Below are 16,054 nucleotides of genomic sequence, written 5' to 3'. Positions count from 1 at the left end.
GACTGTGGCATTACATAGATACATAGACATAGACAGGTGCAGGAGTAGGCCATTCGACCCTTCGAGCCAGCACCGCCATTCAATAAACAATATGTGTAGGAGTAGGCCATTCGACCCTTCGAGCCAGCACCGCCATTCAATGTGATCATGGCTGATCATCCACAATCAGAACAACGTTCCTGCCTTCTCTCCATATCCATTGACTCTGCTATCTTGAAGAGCTCTATCTAGCTCTCGCTTGAAAACATCCAGAGAGCCAGCTTCCACCGAATTCCACAGGCTCACAATTCTCTGTGTGAAAAAGTGTTTCCTCATCTCCGTTCTAAATGGCTCACCCCTTATTCTTAAACTGTGAGCTCTGGATCTGGACTCCCCCAACATCGGGAACATGTTTCCTGCCTCCAGTGTGTCCAAACCCTTAATAATCTTATATGTTTCAATTAGATGCCCTCTCATCCTTTGCAATTCCAGAGTGTACAAGCCCAGCCGCTCCATTCTATCAACATATGACAGTCCCGCCACCCAGGGAATTAACCTGGTGAACCTATGCTGCACTCCCTCAATAGCAAGAATGTTCTTCCTCAAATTGGGAGACCAAAATTGCACACAATACTTCAGGTGTGGTCTCACTAGGGCCCTGTACAACTGCAGAAGGACCTCTCGTCTCTTATACTCAACTCCTCTTGTATGAAGGCCAACATGCCATTTGCTTTCTTCACTGCCTGCTGTACCTGCATGCTTACTTTCATTGACTGATGAACAAGGACCCCCCAGATCCCATTGTACTCCCCCTTTCCCCAACTTGACTCCATTTAGATAATAATCTGCTTCCTGTTTTTGCCACCAAAGTGAATAACCTCACACTTATCCACATTAAACTGCATCTGCCCACTCACCCAATCTGTCCAAATCACCCTGCATCCTCACAGTATCCTCTTCACAGTTCACACTGTCACCCATTTTGTGTCATCTGCAAAATTGCTCATGTTACTTTTAATTCCTTCATCTAAATCATTAATGTAGATTGTAAATAGCTGCGGTCCCAGCACCGAGCCTTGCGGCACCCCACTAGTCACTGCCTGCCTTTTCTGAAAGGGACCCGTTAATCCATACTCTTTGTTTCCTGTCTGCCAACCAATTTTCTATCCATGTCAATACCCTACCCCCAATACCATGTGCTCTAATTTTGCCCACTAATCTCCTGTGTGGGACCTTATCGAAGGCTTTCTGAAAGTTCAGGCATACGACATCCACTGGTTCTCCCTTGTCCATTTTACTTGTTGCATCCTCTAAGTCCCCTTTCTTTGGTCAGCTCCTCCCTCATGCCTCCAGTCCCCTTTGTTCAACTGCAATACTGCAAATAGCTGAAACAACGTCAACTTCCTCTCGCAGTAGCTGATGATTCTCCTCAATTTTTTTTACTTGTGATTTGAAGTTTCTGCTGCTGCACCATTTTGTTTTCTCCAGCAGTCCTTTTTTGGATGAATGACAAAAAGGAAACAATATCAATCCTGGAAATGCTGGCTGTTATCAAACCAATTTAAAATGCATTGGGGAATAATGTAGGCTTTAAACCATTGGAATAAAATTGTCCAGTCAAATCATAAGTGTCGGCTACTGGTCCATCAAAACCCATACTTTATTTCATGTATAGGAATACAATTTACATATTAAATAACACTATAATAGAACAATTTACTATAGTTTCCAACAGAACAAAGCAGATTTTTTCAAGTTACAAAACACCACATTTTTGAATGGGTTATGAGACAAACTTGTTCAGCAACTGCCTAGGTCTATTCCTATTGCACACACCGACAATATAGTTGAAAATACCTGCAACTTCGACAACCACTGCCCCAAGAAGTAATATATGTTAAATGCCATTGAAATGTGGTGACACTGTATTCATGGTACTACTGAATGCACATACAGCTTTTTTCACATAGCCACCACAAAACTATGAAGGAGTTGAGACTAGAAAAAAATTAGCTTTATATGAAAATATAAAATTCTGTGATTATATACCATAGATACAAAGTCCCCATAAGATGCCTGCAAAGCAACAAAATATTTACATTTTGATTGTGTCTGCTACCTTTAAGAATGAATAAAGATTATGATTTTAAAGACATGATATATGATCTATTAATGTAAACTGCAGAAACAAAAATATTTTGAAGACAACTACCCCAAATGTTGGAGAAACATGAGGTTTAAAAAAAAAATCAAAAATCTCCCCTTTGTTGAGAAAAGTTTTTTTTCTTTTTATACTTTTCTTGAAAACAGTTCAAGCTTTTTAATTGCCTAAAAGTCTGATTTCATGTTTGCCTCTTCAAAATGTTTAGCTTGTATAGAAAATGTCTCCCACTTTGTGAAAATACCTTTTTTTTTTTAAAACACAAAATTTTGAAACTTTTTTGTTTTTACTTCTAGGTAGCAGTTTTCTTTTAGGATGTCATGTCAAAGAGAAGCATCACAGCAAATTCTGTCCAGCATCGCTGTATTCTTCCCACTTATGAGAACAAAGCTACATCTGCAGATAACTAACTGACTATCACAAATGACTCTTATGTACAAATTTGGTCAACCCTTTGAAAAGAGAAACCATACAATTCTAAATTGAAATTAAGGTATGTACGTCTGTGTGAATGTTTGTCCAGTAAGCAGAATTGTTCATAAAAATATGAACTGGCATCTCGATTAACATTCATCTTATTGAGTCACTTAATGAGTTTACAAATTAAAAAAAAACATCCTGTACTGAAGAGACGGTTTAAAAATAATTAATAAGACAATCAAAATCATATTTCGGAAAAAAAAAGATTCTGCTGAGAACTACTTTATATCTTTGGTAAGTTAAAAAATTCTGTCCCACTGACATTGTGATTTGATATTCTTTTAAAAAATATGATAATTATTGAGAAGGCAAATATGCTACATTACATGGTGTAACTTTCTTATCAGATGTTCCCTTATTTTGGACTGTGTAATGTGCAATAGCACATGTTAATCTATATTTTACAATATCAGTCCTCACATCCTGGTAAAAGAAACCAACTGTACATGTTCATATTAACCCTTCACAAGGCTTAGTAATTCTGCACCACCTTGCATACAAGATGACTTCCCCTAGATCAGGTATTCATTACTTTTTGGCTACATACAAAAAAGTCAATAGTTTCTCCATAAATCTCCAGTCTGGTGCAATACATTTTTTTTTTAGAAATCGATAATTCAATTGCTGTATCTATACCCCTGGCAATAAAATCAAATTCATAAAATAATTATTTTTGTACTCTGATCACTGGAATGTTAGGTTGTATCACAGGTATTCACAAAGATGTGCCAGGTGCATATAACATTATACTTTAAAAGAAATCCAAAAGTACACCACTGATGATGGGGTTCATCTGAGCTGTCTGCCATCAACACAGAATGAGTTTGTTTGCAAAATTATTGTAAAGCTGCCTGTAATCACAGATTCCATCTTCCTATGACACTCATGTAATAGAAGATTGCAGACAGTATTATTTAATGGATTTTGGGATTTTTATCCTAGGTTGTAATAGGCTTTAACACTGATCAAATAGTGCAAACTAGAATGAATTGTGATTTCATTTTGTGAAACTAAGAGGTGCAAATACTCAGCAGGATAACAATAAGATTCAGAATGGTTAAAACAAACATTGACACTCTCATCACTGTAAAAAGTACAGGCAGGTTATCAGTAAACTTGGAACCTGGCAAAAAAAGGCCTCAAAAGTCATTCAGTCAAACATTTTTCGCATGAAGTGCCATTTGCAAAAAGCTTCCTATTACACAAGAGATTCCATGCTCTCCGCTGGGTCAGATTCGTCAGTGATGATGATGGTGCCATTTTTGTCAAACGATGAGAGGCCATTCCCATTCTCTTTTGTGCTGATTAAGCTGAGCATTGCTTTATATAGAAACTGATACTGCTCCTATACAAAGACAGACAAGATGATTTACAGTGTGAGAAATCTGTTGATTATGTACATTACTACTTCAACATTGTGGGCAATGTTCAGTATACCCTTATAATGTGGCTATTTAAAGCAGAGCTCATCAATTTTTTAAAGATTAGTGAGATAAAATTATACAATGCCACATATATATTAAAATAACATAAATATAAGGTAACACTTGACCTTGGGGGGTGGGGGGAGTTTAACATCATGTGTAAATTTTGCATATCTTTAATGCAGAAATCCAATGCCATATCACAGTTTCCAGGGAATGTTTATAAACTTTGTGGTTTTCAATGCAAAATTATAAAATATTTTATTTTTTTATTGTCCAGTACTTACGATGTCTGTGAAAACTCCAGGCCTCATAAGATTTATCATCTTTGCAACCTGGTAAACATCCACAGCAGATTCACACTCCAACTGCTGTGACAGGGTGGTAAGGCCACAGAACAGCCCGGCAGAGACGCCTCCAAACCTGCACAATGTGGAATGACGGTAACTGGTTAAGATATCACAGTATCTCGTCAAAAAACAATCTGCATTTTCTATTTCCTGCAATATATCTGTGCTGAGATGCTATTTCAAGATGTCCCAGATTACCTCTCTGACTGGCAGTAACTTTTTTTAAACTACATTAGTTTAAACAATTTGTGATTGGACTGTATAATATAAAACAATGAAACACTTGTTCATTTTACAGCAATCATCATTCATTTTATCCAACACAACTTTGCTTTCATTTGTAACAAATCCTCCTCTTACAAATTCTACAATTTTAGATAAGGTTATAGGAAGGGGAAATACAACAAGGCATGTTTCATATTCCTTGAAAAATGAAGTGGTAATTTCATTAATGATCATTTTTCATTATTGTATGGAATTTTTTTGATTATAAAAGTTGTATAAGATCAAGAACAAGCCTATTTGCTTCCCCTTCCACACAGAGAATAACATGATTAGATGTGTGTGAAGGCATTATCAGGAGGCAGAAACAGGAAGTACTTACTCATCGTGAACAATGGTTGGTCCATCTCTGGTTGAGGCCTCTTCTTTTAATACATTAATCAGTTCAAAGGTACTGCTGAGAGGAGCATCTGGATTGGGCCATTTTGGACACTGAAAGTGACGCACTTCCAGTACATAATCATCCTGAAGAAAAAGTGGGTATAGATTTAGATTGTTTGCAAACTATTCCCTTGTCTTTTCCATTCCATTAATGTTCATATTAATGAAAAAATATGGTAAAAGAATCTAGTTCCCACATTCCAAAACTTCATTTTCATATAGATTTTATCAGAATGCCATGGGGAAAAAAAATACCCTCTTGTCTTTCCTGTAAATTTAATTGCATCCTGGTGCAAAATTAAAGCACATGGCTTGGGGGTAGGGTATTGACATGGATATAGAACTGGTTGGCAGACAGGAAGCAAAGAGTAGGAATGAACTGGTCCTTTTCAGAATGGCAGGCAGTGACTAGTGGAATGCCGCAAGGTGCTGGGACCCCATATTGTTTACAATATATATTAACGATTTAGAGGAGAGAATTAAATGTAACATCTCCAAGTTTGCGGATGACACAAAGTTGGGTAGGAATGTGAGCTGCGAGGAGGATACTATGAAGCTGCAGGGTGACTTGGATAAGTTGGGTGAATGGGCAGAAGCATGGCAGATGCAGTATAATGTGGATAAATGTGAGGTTTTGTGGCAAGAACAGGAAGGCAGATTATTATCTGAATGATATCAGATTAGGAGAAGGGGAGGTGCAACGAGACCTGGCTCGAAGTGCCGAATGGCCTACTCCTGCACCTATTTTCTATGTTTCTATGTATATGACAGTCTGAATTTGAGGAAGACAGTCATAGTTGCAGGAAGATAGTATTGTATTATATCTTGTGCAGGGAAGTGGCACATGTGATGTGGAAGTGACGAGAGGCTTGAGGTATACATTAGACGAGTGTGACAAGCAAGTGAATGAAGAGTGAATGATACTCAGAACTGCAACAAAATGGGGAGACAAAATGTGTAGGAAAGAACTGCAGATGCTGGTTTAAATGGAAGGCAGACACAAAATGCTGGAGTAACCCAGTGGGACAAGCAGAATCTCTGGAGAGAAGGAATGGGTGACGTTTCGGATCGAGACCCTTGTCTTGGAGTGCACATCCACAGATCCTTGAAGCTAGCAAGGCAGGTGGTTTCTATTTGGAGCGTTGGTGCTTTTTCTTGGCAGAAGGTTGGAATGTAAAATGATTAAATTACTAAATGGATCAGAGCTAGGGTACTGTGTTTAGTTTTATTCACCACACTAGGGAAAGTAGATGAGTGAAGATTTATAAGGATGTTGTCATGCCTGAAGAATTATAATCCAGAGAAAAAAATTGGATAGCTTAACTTTGTTTTCTTTGAAGCAGAAAAAGCAGGGAGATTTAGTTGACTTGTGTAAATTAAGAAGGGTTAGATAAAGTGGCCAGGAAGGATTTATTTCCCTCAGCAAAAAGATCAATAACCACGAGTCATAGAATTATAGAACTTGGAGAAGATTAAAGGGAGTTGCAAAGAAACCTTTTCACTAGTGGGAGTCTGGACGTTGCTGACTAAAAAGAGTGGTTGAGCTAGAAATCCTAACTGCATTTTAAAAGTTCTGGAAGGAGCATTTGAAATGACAAGACGTTGGCAGGCTGCGGAGCAAGCACTGGGCAGTGAGCTGATTCTCTAGTGGCAGGTGTTTGATGGCTCAAATGCTGGCTCTTGTGCCATTTAATCTTTCTGCTATTGACTCTATGATTCATTATCCATGATCCCAGCAAAAAGAAAATTGGTTCCATTGTCATTAATTACATCCTTTCCCTAGCCAAGTCTCAAACTGAAACCAACTATCCATAAACATAACCATCTATCCAAACGTTGGCTGAGCTTTACCCCCCAATTACAAATTCCACCAATATCTTCTTCATTAATCATTTATGATTTTGTCTTAGTTCATTTGCTGTTGAAACTCTTAACTGTGATTTTGCAACTCCCAGACTTGATTATATCAGGGTTGGCTGGGCTAGCTATTGTCTTCAATGAGAACTCATGTTCTCCCTAAACTCTGCTAACTCCCCAACTCTGTGTCACAACCCAGATTATGTTCTCTCCAATACAGATCTTCGATATTCGATGGCATTGCATGGCTGTATCTCCCAACATTGATATCCTAAGATCACCATTGACCAGAAAATCTATGGGACCAGCTGTATAAATACTGTGGATACAAGATCGGGTTAGAAGCTAGGTGTCGTGATGAGATCGATTCAACAGGGCACAAATCAAGAGTGTGATGGAATACTGGATGAGTACATTGGCAACAACTCTCAAAAGCTTGACATCATCCGAGACACAATTAGGCAACTTGTCTGGCGATGCCCAGATCCCCAAAATGAATAAAGAAAATGTGTGTCCAATATATAATCTGATGAGTTCTATAGAATGCTAGAATTACATCTTTTGACACAATTGTACTTATTTTTAGCTCCTTAAAATGCAAATTAAATTAGTTAATTAAAATGCAAATGACAGTTATAAGCAGTAAATTTCTTTGTGGTATTTTTCATTTCAGGCTCTCACTTGCATCACGTCCAAATTTTTCACCTCTCAGTAATGTCCCCATATTAATACAAGATACAGATACAGGAGACAAATAATTCATTAGCCAAGTACGTAAGAACATACCATGTGATTACCAGAACTGACTCCTGTATAAGACATTCTATTCTTTTGTTCATAGCTATTCCACATATTGTTAGTACCAAATCCATTATTAAACTCAGTTCCCATTGTACAGTATTTTGCATTTAGGTAGCTTGATACCTATTGTAACATAACCCTGTCATTCATCTTTTCTGATATAATATAGAAAGGTATGTCTTCCTTAATGGAATTTTATCTGCCACTGATTTGCCTCATTTCCATATTTTATGCAGCTTGATTCATCAATCTCATTTGGATTGTGTCTCTGTCTCCAAGTCATTAACTTAGATTAGGAACAGAAGGGGTCACAGCACTAAAGCCTAGGGCAAGCTATTCAATATTTCCTCCCCAGCCAATTCTTCATCCCAACTTAACCATTATCTCAAATCCGACTGCACCACATGGCAGCATTACTTAAATATCAGGAGGCATATTCTTCCTTTTAACTATTGTGGCTGTATTTCTAATTTTTATTGTAAATGCTTTCTTGAAATTTATTACCTGTGATAATAAATTAGCTGTTACTTTGGATTTATGAGTTTGCAGTTGTCTTGTTCGATTGTCCTCTTTTCTTGTTTTCAATGTTTAATTGCTGGTTTATCTAGTTTGTGTGACAAGACCCATGCACAAGACTCCCTATTACCTCTACTTTGTTAATGCACTTACATTTATACAGGCTGGTAGCACAAGGGACGTGTTGTTTACGGTGAATGTTTATCAAGAAAATACTTATCCAGCATGTTAATTTCCATTGGTCGCTCTTCATTTCACCTTTACTACCATTGTTTAGGCCTATTGCAATTTCTTGCTGTTGTGATTACAGCACAATTACACCTATTTTTAGCCCCCTCAACCCCTTTACCACTCAGGTCTGACCTAGTGAAAGTTGAGCATGCAGATCCCATGGCACTAAATCATAATTAGGAATAAAATGGAACCAAATCATATTTTGATTAGTTTGTTAAATGCAAGTGATTTTCTTATAGTACTTTTCATTTTAGATGAACTCCTTGTATCCCAAGTTCAAGCAACTTGAGTGGTGTCACCAGAAATACAGTTGGATCTGTCGACTTATTTGGGCAGAATAATTGAAGATTAATGTTTTTTTACACAAACACTATCATATAATGCAAGGCAGCGGATAAAACCATTGCCATTGCAGCTGCAGAAATACATGGAGCTGGGTCTTACAGTGATACTGGGTAAAAAGCCAGCTTCTATCTGGCCCAATTTCTGCTGGTAGCGACACACTGGTAATACCACACTCCTGCTTGCCAGTTTGGCACGCATCTATGGAAGAAGGTCTAAACTCCCACTCCCAGCACTCAAAGGAACAAAAATATTTGAAGTGTGTTGATTGTGCAAAATGAGGTTACTGTTAGCCTCAAATAAATGTGTTTTATTCTAATACAAACTGCAGCCTCCTTAACATTGATCTGTCACTGGTTGTAAACCCAACTATCCTGTAACTTTGGCAAGCGTCCTCTGATCATTTGTGAAGAAACTTAAGAATAACGAAAATGAATTTGTTCCAAATAAGAACAGAAGATAATTATTTTTTTAAGATAAGCCTAAAGAGCACTAACACACCAGAGTTTAATGGATTGGTGGTTGTGTAAAAAATGTAAGCAGTATTTTTTTAGCATTAAAACAATCGCAGGTTTCATTTTCTAATTCACATTGAAAGAACATTAAGGGGTTTAGTGTGAGATGAGCGAGTCAATTAACCCAAGATTTGATCAGTAATTCTTTTTTAAACAGTGAGTTTTATATTGTACCTATATTTAACCACTATCTCCAGACCTTTAGTTCAATTTTTTAAAATCTTTTAAGGCAAAATCATATGATTCCAGAATATTTTCTGTACCTGTGTTGCCTCCAGGATGAAATCATGTATGATGACTTGCTCTTCATTAGAGAGGCACAGTATGTCTTTGCTGATGAGGGTTACAGTAAAGGCTTCACAATTCATGGATTCTTCCCGGCTTGGCCAATATACAGATTCATCCTCAGCCTGTTGAAAAAGAAGCATATGTTTCAAAGATCGGGAATGCTGTCAGTCGTGCAATTCATTATCATGGATATGGAATTCTTATTGATTTAGACCAACAAACTCTTTGGGCAAAGAGAGTGGGAGTTCATTCTGTAATGCATGGATATTTTGCAATAGACACATACTTTCTAGGCCAGTCAGTTACTCCTAGGCTTTTGTCCATTGCATTTTAAACTTCCAGCTGGGATGTGTGCAGAATCAGGCCTCAGTTATCACCCATCAGATCTGAACTTGTTTCTGTTAATGCTGTTCAGTGTTTTTTTTCTTTACATTTTAAAACAGATGTCTCCGAAGAAGAACTGCAAAATTGTCAATCCAAATGGCCAGCAAAAGAGACTGATTTAGACAGCATTCGCAGAGTTTATCCGAATTTGGACTACTCCAAATGTGATGATCTACAGGACATTCTTAATGGGAAAGTAGTGGGCAGAAAGGCATGTAATGTGCGGTTTGAAGAGCAAAAACTTGTAGTTTACAATGCCAAAATGGAAAAGTTGAGGAAAAACAAGGTGTACAGAGTTGCTTATTGGTTACAATCTGAGAAGTATGATGATGCTACTGATTATGATATGGTACCAGCTAGCAACTTATCTTCTCCATAAAGACTTGGTCTTTTACTAGAAATTGTAATTTATTTACCTGTCTGTTACGGACTTACATCATATAATGCAATATTAAAGTTCTGATCTTGAGAATATCACATTTTTTAATTTTCAAGGCAGTCTGGGTGTTTATTACTATTTCCGTCACAACGGTCAATTTTATAATTAGCTACAATTAGGTAACTAACTAATTATCCAAGTAAGATGTTTCATATTTGTTTCAGAATGCTTCAATCTATAATAATTGACACAATCATTCAGTTCTCATAATGTTTAAGAAAGTTATGGGCTTTTGACTGTCCTCGATCACAGCTTTTGTGTTAAGTCAATGGAAAAGCAATCGGCAACAAGATGTAAATTTCCGAGTATGAAAATGCCCATAACTCTTTTAATACTTAAGATGTGAAAGTGAATTAGGTATCAAATTAAATTTCTTTTTATACTTTATCTGAAGGGATAAATTACAGGCTTGATTTTCAAAATCTCAAAATGTTGTAACATTCCTAACTCCTGTGCGATGGTTTAGCATTTTACATTACAGCTGCTTTAACCATCACTGTCTATTTTGACACCTTCCTGGCAACTGTTCTGACAATCAGCTGGTAAATAATTGTCTACTTTAGGACTTGGACAGGCATTAAGTACATGCACAATATTAAAAATGAATCTTGCCTCCAAATAATCTGACAGTTGTTTAATCAAGCACAGTAAAGAATAAGTAATGAAAGTCCAATTCCAACAGACTGACCACGTTAAGTAAAATTTCCATTTGTGGTTGTCAAAACTACACTTCCATAAACAACCCTACGTCTATTCATTAGGCTCAATGAAGTACCCGTTCTTCATGTTTATTGGGAAGAAAAATTAAATTTAAATGTTCCACAAATAAACCTGAATTAATTCCTAAAAATGTATACCTTGGACCGATCTGATACTTCTTGTAACTATTTGAAGGTAACCAGGTGAAGAGTGGTTTGCAGCACAAGGCTTGGCACAAATTAGTCACATGTAACATTCTCTGCATCACAATTAACAGGCCTGGGCCCAACTGATAAACTTGTATGATTTATTTGGATATGAACAGGAAATTGAAAGATTACTCTGAATTCCAGAGATGCTACTATAGGAGTAAAAATGACAGCACAGACATTTTTAGTGTTAGGACAAAGTCAGGACACATCTGTTGGGAGAGCAACCAGCAACTTAAGTTCTGGGCCTAAGTTCATGCAAACCTTCTAAAATTGAAGACTACAAAAATGTCTCTGGCTTGTACCTGTGATCTCCTCAGGGACACTGACTAGGCCACTGTGGAAGTGAAGAAACACAATCTGGTCAGTTACAGAAGCTTAGGAACGGCAATAGGCCATTCAGCATCTTGACCCTGTTTTGCTTGCCTGCTGTCAGATTTAGCAAATCCTAAACAAAATTATACAACACATTCAAGGGATGTCTCGACAGCAGCTCAACCCAGAACGGTCAAGGGCATGCGTCCATGTTATTTTAGCACAGCACAAAATCTGTCTAACTGTGTCCCCCATATTTTCCCCTTTTGACATAATTTTCATTCACAATATTGCTAAATTGTAATGTACTGATGCTGATTTATTTCTTTCAGACTTAAGTTAAGAATACAAAAAAAAATTATGTTCTCATAATTGCATAATTTTGAAGATAATCTGAAAAAATAAAACACACCTCAATGAGTTCCTGTTTTGAATTGCATTCATTAGAGGTTATCACCCATCGGTTCACTGACCCTTACAGCATTTCTCCTATTATCCCCCCAGTTCCCTCCAGTGGGTTCCTGGAAGATTGCGATACAGCAGGAGCAGGGTTCCAGGAACAAGGTTCAAACACTGGCAGTGGTGGGACAAGCTCCAGGCAGAATAAACAAGAAGCGTAGGATCTCAACCGTGGAGGGAACACTGACCCAATAGTGGGACCAAGTGGAGTGAGGTCCTGATTAATTTTAAATGAAAAGAAACATTCCTTTGGTCTTGCGCCTTTGAGTAGACAAGGCATTTTTAACAAACACCTTGTTTTGAGTTTGCATGGTTGCTATTCAATTCTGTGGGATTTGAATATTTATATATTTTTTCCTTGTGCTAAAAAAAAGGGATGTTATTACTTAATCAAGTTTTGAGGTGAAACCTACTTCAAATGATTAACAGTAATCGTAAATTTGATAAGATTTACATTTTCTAGAACTGGGGCTCACCATCTCAAAATAAGGATGAGGATGAGAAGAAACCTCCTCAAGCAGAGGGTGTTGAATTCTCTGCCCTATAGGGGTATGGCGGCATATTCATGATTGGAGTTTGATCGTTTATTTCCAACATTAAGGGATTTGAGGGACATGGAAACTAATAGAGAAGTAGAAGAGCAGCTCTTGAGATGATAGACAAGTCACTAACGGCCAAATGGCCTACCCCTGCTTCTTTTCCTCACCTTATTTAAAAATAAAATACACAGAACAATTAAAATAAAACAGGAGCTGAAATAATATTACAACAAACGGTTGATACTCACGAGCCCATGATTGTCTGGCAGCATGACAATAATTTGTGCGTTGTGGTCCCAAATCATTCGCCAAAAGTCCTTTGTCGTATGTGGCAAAGGGTGTTGGGTGATAATAAATTCATTGCTTCTGTAGTATCCCTGCAATAATAAGCACTATTCAAGCACCACTGCTTTTGTGATATTAACGGGCATAATGAATGATAACGACACATAAACAGAGCACATTCCTCCAATGGTGGACGTATAAAAAACAAGCAACTCACTTGATCAGCACCCCATTCACATTAAATATTCATTTCCTCCACCACACCAGCCATTGCATGCCAATGCTTCTTCCACAGCACTTCCCAAACTCCAGTCCCCACCAACTGGAAGGTCAAGGGCACCTGGTGCGGGGGTCAACCAACACTCCCTTCATGGTCAACTGGATCAAAATCCTGAAAATATTTATATAACTACCGTGTTCACTATATGGCCACACTAATTCATAAGAAAGCATGTGGTACCATCTTCTCAAGCCAATTAAACCCGTGATCCCTGCATACCATGAAACAATCAACTAGAAACAAAGTTACGTTTTGGCCAAGAAATCAGAACTCCTTTGCTCTTCTTCCAAAGTTGCGTTTGTCTTTTGGTTAACACTGCATTTGATGGACAGCACTCAGTGTTGTACTGTGGAAACAGGCTGAATCATTGGCTCAAGCTTATGAAATAAGGTTTGAACTGTGACAAAGTGATTAACGAGGTCATGGTGCCTAAAGTCATGACCTTCATCATAAACACGCTCTCAGCATAGCACTTTGTGAATATATAAAATCTGTGAGAGTAATGCAAAGCCTGTATTAGTTAGTATTTCAAGAGAAAAAAGCAACTCATCAGCATTCAAAATTCTGGATTAAACATCCAGTCTGTCTGTCAATATATTGTCCTGTTTAATTTTCCTCAGAATTTAGTCAGTAGGTAGGGACATGGAGTGTGGCATCCACTCAACATCTAAATCATTGTTTGATAGACAATCATATCAGGTTGTGTAAGAAGCAACTGCAGATGCTGGTTTACACCGAAGATAGACACAAAATGCTGGAGTAACAGCGGGACAAGCAACACTCTGGATAGAAGGAATTGGTGACGCTTTGTGTCGAGATCCTTCTTCAGACTGAGATTCAGGGGAGAAGGAAACGCAGAGATATGGAAGGGTAAGGTGTGAAAATTAGACATCAAAGGGGAGGGGGATCAAGGAAAATGTAGAATAGATAGTTGTTAGCTAGGGGAAGCTGATAACAAAGCATACAAAGATAAAATTTAATCAGGACAGTCAGACTGGCCGGAGAAGAAGGTAGGGGGAGGGAAGGAGAGAGAGGGACCCCTTACTAATTTTGCGTATAACTTTCAAGCAGTTGGAAACGTGTTTAATACTCACCATGATGTACGATGCATTGATGTAATCAGTTCCTTTTGTCCCAGGCAAAGGTGCAAGGCCTACCCGAGCTCGTTCCGCTGAAAGATTGGGAAATAGTTTGGGGAAGGGGGTTAGTTATATAAATAAATATTTCACTAAAGTTCACAGCAACCCTGTTGATGTAGAAACATAATCTTAAAGTTGATGAACAATAAAACATGAGTTTATGTTGATAGCTTTCATGTAGGTCTTGAAATTGATATTTGCTGCATATGGTCGCAGTTGGGGAAAGTATTGTCAGTAACAGTCCAGCCGTAGGAATCAGGCGACTGTGCGTGGTTCTAAAATGTGTAAATTACATATCTACAATATCTTTTATACCATTTCTCAATCTTCAATTCGTAAATATCACTTGTTGACGTACACAATTAATCTTAAAATATGTTAAGTAGTTCAATAACAATTACATAATTTTTCACCAGTACTCAGAACTGAGGTCATTCTTACATGGCACAACTGAGGAGTTTCTGTTCTTCTCTTTATTGCATTCTTTCTGGGCACTGAAGCACTCAATAAATTTTGCATTGCACTGAGTTACCAACTGCAACAAAAAAGATAGTTGCTGTGATTTCTGTAGAAAAATCAATGTTTGAGTTTATGTTGATAGCTTTCATGTAGGTCTTGAAATTGATATTTGCTGCATATGGTCGCAGTTGGGAAAGTATTGTCAGTAACAGTCCAGCCGTAGGAATCAGGCGACTGTGCGTGGTTTCAAAGTGCAAGGCCTCACCATGCTCGATTGATGTAATCGCCTGAAAGATTGGGAATAGTTTTTGGGGAAGGGGTTGTTTATAAGCAATTTCTTAAAAAGGGTAAAAATGCTAAGATATTTAAAAATCACAATATTCTATAAATACATGCTATATATATGGTGTATGTTATATATATATATATATATATATATATATAAAACCAAATGTCAAATATATACTGGCATTAACATTTCAACCATACATTGTTGTTATTAAATGTAAAACATCTTTCCTTTTCATTATGTTCTGCTGTAGTTAATTATACCCAATATTCCTTGGTGATAAAAACAGTACAGTCATGAATTTATTGGCCCCTGTCTAATTTGACCAGTGAAGGCATAAGACAAACTACAATGAGATTCATAGCTATCATTTATTATCTTCAGAAAAATCCAGGTAGACTGCATTTTAAAAGGGCACTGGCTTTATGAAAATTTCCTGACAAACTTATTTTACTAGAAAGAGAGCTTCTAACTCCAATTAGTCATATGGTCACTGGCCTAAATCCTCAGTTATCATGGATAGAATAATAGAAATCTGTTTGGGATCGTGAAGGAGAACTTGTGTACATGGACAGTGTAGCCTAAAATCATCTAGGAAATAAACAGCCATGAGCTAATTTCTTCAATAGGCATCAGATGGATGTGAGTGAGCATTGGCAGCAGTGGTTAATGGTGCCACAGCATCTGTGAAGGGAAAGGAATAGATGCCGTTTTTTTGCTGGGATCCTGCATCAGGATTGAAGAGGAGAGAGGTAAGGCCGGAGCTGGCAGGCAATAGGTGGAACCATGTGAGGAGGAAGATGATGGGTAGATGGAGCCAGGTGGTGGAGAGGGAAGGTGGAGTCAGTATACAGAGTCTGGTGGGTGATAGGTGGATAGAGAAAGAGAAAAAAATATGCAGAAGGAACTAGGTGGGGATAGGGAGGATGGAGATTGGGGCAGAAACTG

The 16,054-nt window shown here is 37.7% G+C and overlaps 1 protein-coding gene across 1 annotated transcript in view; it reads right to left on the bottom strand.

Annotated features, from left to right (window-relative positions):
• Positions 1–1,621: 1,621 nt before the first annotated feature.
• The window catches only part of ptprga (protein tyrosine phosphatase receptor type Ga), a 483,112-nt gene continuing 468,679 nt past the window's right edge, over positions 1,622–16,054 (bottom strand). The window contains exons 23-29 of the mRNA XM_055647582.1: positions 14,800–14,893; positions 14,314–14,390; positions 12,903–13,031; positions 9,586–9,732; positions 4,999–5,141; positions 4,332–4,467; positions 1,622–3,965 (exon numbers count right to left, since the gene is read on the bottom strand). Of these exons, the coding sequence (XP_055503557.1) occupies positions 3,819–3,965; positions 4,332–4,467; positions 4,999–5,141; positions 9,586–9,732; positions 12,903–13,031; positions 14,314–14,390; positions 14,800–14,893 (873 nt within the window). The 3' untranslated portion in view covers positions 1,622–3,818. The remainder of the gene's footprint in view (positions 3,966–4,331; positions 4,468–4,998; positions 5,142–9,585; positions 9,733–12,902; positions 13,032–14,313; positions 14,391–14,799; positions 14,894–16,054) is intronic.

The sequence above is a fragment of the Leucoraja erinacea genome, chromosome 16 (genome assembly GCF_028641065.1).
Source record: "Leucoraja erinacea ecotype New England chromosome 16, Leri_hhj_1, whole genome shotgun sequence".
Lineage (NCBI taxonomy): Eukaryota > Metazoa > Chordata > Chondrichthyes > Rajiformes > Rajidae > Leucoraja > Leucoraja erinaceus.
This window is presented reverse-complemented; position numbering and strand designations above follow the sequence as displayed.